This window comes from Oryzias latipes, chromosome 19 (genome assembly GCF_053564925.1).
Source record: "Oryzias latipes strain Hd-rR chromosome 19, Olatipes_Hd-rR_3.1".
NCBI classification, from domain to species: Eukaryota; Metazoa; Chordata; class Actinopteri; order Beloniformes; family Adrianichthyidae; genus Oryzias; species Oryzias latipes.
Window position 1 is genome coordinate 9,981,390 of NC_136255.1, and position 7,209 is coordinate 9,988,598.

Genomic DNA, 7,209 nt, shown 5'->3' on the forward strand with positions numbered 1-7,209 from the left:
GGGTTTGCATATCGAGCGAACTCTTTTTCTACTTCAAGCAGGTGGCTGCGCGCCGGGTTCTGGTAATCGTAGCTCTCTGAACCCAGAGGCGCTAGGTTCAGCGCACTCAGCAGGGCGTGCTTGTGCCTGAAGAGGTCGTCTCCAAACTGCGCGTTGGTGACGCCCAGCACCACTCCTCTCAAGAGTTCTAGCTGAAAGGGCTCCATGCGCATGCCGTTCATTTGGAAATATTCAAACACCCTTTCTACCATACATCGAAATCGATACATGAGGCGATCGGAAGCATCCCCTTCAAGATTTCCCGAGGCCCGTAACTCGCGCACCCTCGCCTTTGCGCCTTCCAAACCCAGCTCCCGGATCAAGACGGCTTGCGCAACCCGGTCTGTCATCAGACGGTTGTATTCAGAGACCCTCTCCCGCTCGGAGCGCCTGGTCTCCCCCTCCACCTGATCCTTGTAGAGCCTGAGCCGAACGCAGTCCACAGCCACCGCCAAAAGCGCAGGCGCCCCAGAGCCCGGTGCTGGATCGTGTTCGATTTGGTTTTGCAACCAAAGGATGTCATCAGGGTTTGACGACAGGGCTCTCCACAGGCCCGGCCGCGTGAGGCGCGACGAGATAGATCTGCACGCAGGCTCTGTGCTCGCAGAGGGAGAAGAGGGTGAGGCGCTGTGTCCGGCAGAGCTCATAGCACACAGTACCTGGGCTTGCCAAACCCTGGACGAAGAAAGACGCCCCTGCAAGGCCACGGTTAGCGAGTTTGTGCTGCCGCTAAAAATCCACTTCAGGTACTGCTGGCTCTTCTCTGGGAGCCCTGTGAGAGAAGCATCGATACCAAGAGATGCGCATCGGCCGGAAGCGTTAACCGATACCCAAAAGGTTCGCGCCAACCGCGCGATGATGTCCGGGGACTTCGATCCCGAATTCTGCTTCGAAGAGTGGCCCGCGGAAGCCTTTGGGGTGAAATCATTTTGGCTCACAACTGACGGAAGGTTGGTTGTCGTCGACTCGCCCCTCGAAGATGCAAAGTTTTCTTGTCTGAGGCAACGCAATCTCACGAACGCTCTGGCCCTTTGGGAGGTGCAGCCTGAGCTGTGCTCCCAGCTCACCAAGGCCTCGAGTGTGGCGCACTCCACCTTGATTGGACTGTGCGGGGATGCATGCCGCCTGAGCCGAGGCCGCTTCTACAACCTGTACGCCAAGTACCCTCTGCCCCTGGAGAAGCGAGGCAGCGGCCTCGCCTGCAAACCTCCCGAGAATCGGGGGGCGCCCATCGAAGAACGCGACCTATCTTTCAGAGAGATCCGTTCGGGTAAGGAGTTGCTCTCGATCCTCAGACCTCTCTACGCCACATATTTTGCCCTGGTGGAGGGGGACCCGGCTCTCGAGGAGCTCCGGCACAGGGTCGATCTGCTCAAGGCTTGGTGGCTAGTTCGCGAAGAGCGTTCTGAACTGAGCCTCTCTGTCTGCCTGCGTGGCAGTCGGGTCGCCAGATGGGCGTTAGCGTGTGCTTTCTTCCTCACCGACTGTTGAGCCGCGTGGCATGTCTTTTGGACGGACAGAAAATACAGTTTATTAAGCCCGGATGCTGTTCAGCAGGTCAGGTCTTGTTCTTCCGAGGCAAACCGCGCACCTCATGCATCTGAAGACATGGACCATAGGAATATCAATCTAATGGGACCGTTTCTCAACAGGGACGAGACAGTCAGGTTGATGCTCGGCACGAATTTGGGCAGCTATCGCGTAGTCCTCATGCAAGGCTCCTGCGATGTGTGGGTGCGAGGCAGAGATTGCACGGTCCAGTACCAGGCACACAAATGCACGGAAGGCTCTGGATGGTACGCCTACTCGAAATCTCAGTCAAGAATATCAGGTCTGTCAGTGGAGGACCTGATAGAGCTTTGCGTCGAGGACACAATCTGCGAGGAGCAGGAAGAAGAGGAGGTGGTGAAGGAGGACAAGGAAGATGAGAAGGAGGTGGTGCAGGAGGATGATAATGAGGCAGCGCGGTACGACTACGAAGTGATACACAAGCTCTGGGCGCGCAACAAAGGCCGCAGCTATGGTGAAGAAACGAGCCCAGACGGTGGAAGGGCTGGGGGGCATCCTGACTCACGAAAGACATGCTGGGGCTCCGGGGGGGGCGTGCCGTACCTCCAGGATGGCGAGAACTCGGTTGATGAGGATGTCGAGAGTGGTGATGAGCTAGACTTCTTGCCCGAAAAAATGGGCAACCTCAAGCTCGTGGCAACGGATCGACTCCAGAAACGCCCCAGCAGCCCAAATCCAGCTCACTGGGACCTGGAAAGACGCCAGCCGGGCAGCCCCCCTCTGCTCCGTTGGGACCTGAAACCCAAGGAGCATCCCGTCACCAGGAGTGCCTTGCCCAGCGGCATGGAAAAGGTTGGTGGTACTCCTCCACTCCGGAGACATCCTGAGCCAAGAGAGCACTGTCTCACCATGCCCGTCTCGCCCACAAAGGCACCCGCGACTCAGGTTCCCAGTGACCTGAAGCTTGAGAAGTGCAGCATGCACAAACACGCTTTTTCCTGCGACAGCTCCCAGAAACCGGCGTGCCCTGGACGAATTCGAATCCCCCCGATTTTTTGTGGTGAACAGGAAGCAGATCCGCAAAGTCCATCAGAGGATGACAGTGAAGAGGATGGGTACGGAAAGGTCTACGGCGAAAAGAGATCTTAAGCGACGAAGCAAGCACCCCAGGAAGAAGTTGCCGAATATATCAGAGAGTACAAGGCAACGTGGTTGAATTGAGTGTATGTGTTCATTTATTTATTTTTTGTTTTGTTTCTGTATCCTCTTTTATTTTCACCCATATCCATCTGGACCACTTCACGTCACCCGTGATATCGTGTCATGAGAGCAGTAGTTGAGCTCCGTCGAGACAAACGGGTTTTGTCGGATGAGCCTTTTGGTCTCCTTAAGCCCGAGTAACACAGGAGTGGTGGGCAGTGACGAGAAGCCTGTGTCTCATCTCTTTGTCTTTCCTTAAGAAAGGAAAAAAAAAAAAACTATTCTGACACGACAAGTTACCAGGAACCTCGACCCCACCTCCAGGTTGGATCAGACACACGGTTCAGCGGACAACAGGAGTCTCCAGAATCTCCCCTCGTCCGCCACCACGGCAATGTCAACCACTCCAGGACACGAGTTTTACTCCTCGGATGTAACGCACACAAGAGCTTCATCCTTGACAATCACAACAGAAACCGTGTCGTTCACCAACGCCCGTGGTCTCGAAGGGGACGGTGTCCTCACCACGTTCTCACCCAGAGACAGGGCCAGCTTGGAGCGCGGTGGAGAATCCGGTCGAGGGGGGACGGAGGACGTGCCGGACTCTGTCATCTATGATCAGCTCTCACGGAACCCTGAGTCGCTGAGTAATTCCAACTTCGTGTCCGATTCGCTGGAGAGAGGGATGTCCGCTTCCTCCGATCTAGACGAGGAGGAGAGCGAAAGGTTGGATGAAGATTATCTTTCTGACTGCAGCCTGCCCGATTGGTACGACCCGGCACTCCGGTGGCATGCCCCCGAAGTCGTAGAACGCATGCGAGGCCAGGGCCTAAGCGTTGACGAAGAGGGATTCTGGTACGACCCGGGCTCCTTCTACTTGGACGGCTTTGAACCTAGAGGCGTTGTGTTTGAAGACGAGAAGTGAAGTTCTGATCCTGATGTATCCCTTGACTCTATTTTTCCTACCTACAGAATTGAACAGTGTTTGCTTTTGTATGTTTTTTTGACTTCATTGTATGAGACTCAATAAAAGTTCTGCTAACTCACAACCTGTGCACGTGTGTGTGGTGCCTCTGAATGAGAGTCCATGAGCTCCTGAGGCTTGTACAGTGAAAAATTATTGGGAGCGGGAGATTGGAGCAAAACAAAAGAAAAAGTGAAGAAAGGAAACAAAACAACGAGAAAGACCAAGCAGTTCATCTTTACCCTTTTACTTTGTATTTTATTGAGGGGAAACAAATGTGACGATACAAAGCGGCGGCACACACAGACAGAGGCAGACACAGACAGAGAAGTAGCATTTCACATACAATGAATCTCTCCGCATATTCTGACGGATCTGTCTCCCCCGTGAATTTCGTCTCTGGTGTGGCAGAGCAGCAGAAACGCAGAGAGCACGTCGTCCCTGGTGTACTCGCCACCCTTTGACTTTTTGCCTCCGGTGAGAACGGTCCCACCTACACCCTTGGCTGACTCTGTTATCACGACAGTGGCCATCTCATCCCTCAGTTTGCCCAAGAGCCGCTTCCCGTGCTCTGCGTGCAACCTGTCGGTCAACCTGCTGTCAGGCAGGAAGATGGTGTCTCGGATATCTAGAGCTCGAGCGGTTGCATCTGTGGCCAAATTAATGCCACTCCTTGACCTCCTGTACATATGTACGGCCATGGAGGAGCCGGCCCTCGCGCTGGAGCCAGCGCCGCGACAGACGCCAAGGGCCGCTTCTACGGCCCTGCCCTTTCCGATGGCCTCGGCCAGCACGGCCCAGCCTAGGGACATGACACACTCGCAGTAGCCCAGATTGTCCCTCTCGATGGCCGACACGGCGCTGAGCACCATGGCCAGTTTGGTCTTGGCGCTGACGTGTTTTCCCAGCATGTACCTGGAGTTGACCTGGGACCACTTGCTGTAAAAGAGCACCCTGAAGCCAGCGCGCGCCAGAGCGTATTCGAGCAGCTCCTTCAGATCTGCCAGCGCGTTTACGTAGGTGTTTTGCTCAAACACCACAACCACCGGCACCTCTTTCCAATGAGCTGCGGGCAAAAGGACTTTCAGTAGCCTGACGTGTGCGCTCAGCAGGGCAGCGTACACCCTGGTGACTTGATCTAGATCCTGAATCTCTAGCTCGTCCAGGGACATGATCTGCAAAGAGACGGGGGAGACACGGGTTAGAATATTTTGTCTTCAAAAAACAATTGCACAAAGAACACTGAGAGGTGCTCGACGTAGTGATCATCATATTCATCGTACAATTCATCTTCTTCTTTAGCATCATCATCGTCATCACCATCATCATGATCAACATCATTATCGTAGTATCACCCTTAAGATAACACAACTGAAGCAGATCTGACATTATCAACATGTCTCTCTGTCCTGCCTGCTGTACGGCTAGAAGACGTCTCTTGCAGTCCATGCGTATGCCGTGGGAGCTGCTGCTCTCCCGATATGAATTCATGGTAGCCCTTGCTTCGTTCCGCCGCAATGTGGACCTGTACGTTGAGATGGACATCGGGCAGCTGAGAATTGCGTACAGTCAAGTGGTTTCGTTTTCGCCCGCCAGGATACTCGTGACAAACTCGCTCATCTCCCATTACAAACTGAGTTTGAAGAACGAGCACTCGGGACGCAAAGTTCAGGCATCGGTCCCCCGAGTCCCCACGGAGCTTTCTGAAGCGGTGACCCTCGCTCTCGGAAACGCCGTTCCGAGACGTTTTGTGCACGGTTGCATGTCCAAGCGTAAGTGGCGAGGACACGAGGAGATGGTTCTCTCTGCCTTCGCCTCTGCTGAGTCTGTGCGAGGCGGGCCACTCAAGTACCTGGCCCTGGTGAGGGCGAGCCCCCGGAACGTGGCCTCTCTACACACGGTGGTCGCGCTCGCCATGACGGGCTGGATGATGGAGTTGTCGGGGGGTAGGGCTGAGAGCTGCACCTGTGGGGTCTGGGATCAGGCCCTGCAGCTCATCTCGTGCTCCGTTCCAGACGCGGAGACCACTCTTAGCGTGCAAGACGAGAACCGAGTGAGCGCGTACATCTGCACCCTGATGCATGTGAAGCTGGGCCCCGAGAAAGAAGTGCCTCGAGGGCAAGCTCCTGACTACGGAAACATTTTCAGAGATCTTCTGGTGTCCGGCTTAGAGGGGACAGAGGAGGAAGGCGTCGAGCGTGTACGGTCGCGCGTTGAGGATCGTGGATGGGAGACCTACCACTAGCTTGCCTCCGGCAATCTCCACGGCACAACACACTCCGGCGCAAGACCTGGAACCTCCCCCGAACGTCGGGTCCAGACACAAGTAAGCCCTAGTCACAGTCGATCGAGCGAGGTCTTCCAAAGCAGAACAGTTGTTGGAAAGGAACCTGTTGATGACAGAAGCCTCGAACGGGATAGTTGTGTCAGTCTTGCGGTCCTCAGACGAGGTGCTGCTGCTGCCTGTAACCTCACTCTCGAAACCCTTGGGCGAGACCATGTTCATGAGCTCCTTAAGCTGCTCATCCACTGATATGTGTTGTGGGCAGTAGACGCCGAGGCAGCAGCAGGTGAGCCCCGGATCCCTTTCGTGGTACGCGCACTTGAAACTCTGGGACACCACGTGGTAAGCGGGGCTTCCCAGGTCGTCGCGGATGTCCGCGACCTTGTTCAGCCAAGGCGTGTTGTTGACGTGGCTGGTGATGTGAACCTGTTTCCTTCCTCTGAATGCAATGTTGGGCAGGACTGCCAGAAGCACTTTGGAATTCACAAAGCCGACTTCGTCCACCAGGATGAGATCGGCGCTCTGTCCCCTGCTTGCCTGAGAAGGACAGCAAACAAAATGAAAGAAGAGCAAAAGTTTTTTTTCTTTTTTTAAAAAAAAACAAAAAAAAACAACAACAAAAAAAAATATAGAAACACTGTAGCAGCGTGAGTTATACAAGTGGGAGAACAAAGAAGAAGGAGAGGAGAAGAAACAGGAGAACAACACAGAGAAAAAAGAAAGGGCAAATGGGACAGGAGAAGGTTGATCGGGAGACGAATCGAGGTTTGACGCTAAGGAAAGCATCGATGGACCGCTGGCTCTCAGAGTTAATAGACGACCCTCAGTGGGTAAGCCACTGCGTGGAAGAGGGATGCACTTTTGATGACCGATACATCCTGGGCTGTTACGTTTGCTCAGCGCACCTCAGCAAGCACTCCTGCTCGGGATTCAACTGCTCCCTGGTGCGCGCGATGGCCGGCCGGGTTTCTCTCGCCTCGTCGTCAGAGGAATGCTCCTGCCCCGTGGTGGGGCTGGCAACATTTCGCAGAGAGGACCCTGACTTCAGGGGACCCTGGTACTCTGGTACGGATGTGACCGTGGGCTACGGAGCGTTGGAAGCGGACCTGCGGACGGGCGGACCCGTAGGCAGGGTGCCGTGGGTTGAAGATCAGCGCAGCGTAACGGCACGTGTGCTGAAATCCTGCCTGCCGGCCATGATCGCGCTGTTCTC

General features: G+C 54.9%; 1 protein-coding gene across 1 annotated transcript; it reads right to left on the reverse strand.

The window, feature by feature from the left end:
• Positions 1-4,050: 4,050 nt before the first annotated feature.
• On the reverse strand, positions 4,051-6,782 carry LOC144988048 (uncharacterized). The gene is made up of 3 exons (XM_078938120.1): positions 6,732-6,782; positions 5,952-6,533; positions 4,051-4,887 (listed from the first exon to the last, which is right to left on the reverse strand). Exons 1-3 carry the CDS (start codon positions 6,780-6,782, stop codon positions 4,051-4,053), a joined length of 1,470 nt encoding a protein of 489 aa, XP_078794246.1.
• Between the last annotated feature and the right edge of the window lie 427 nt (positions 6,783-7,209).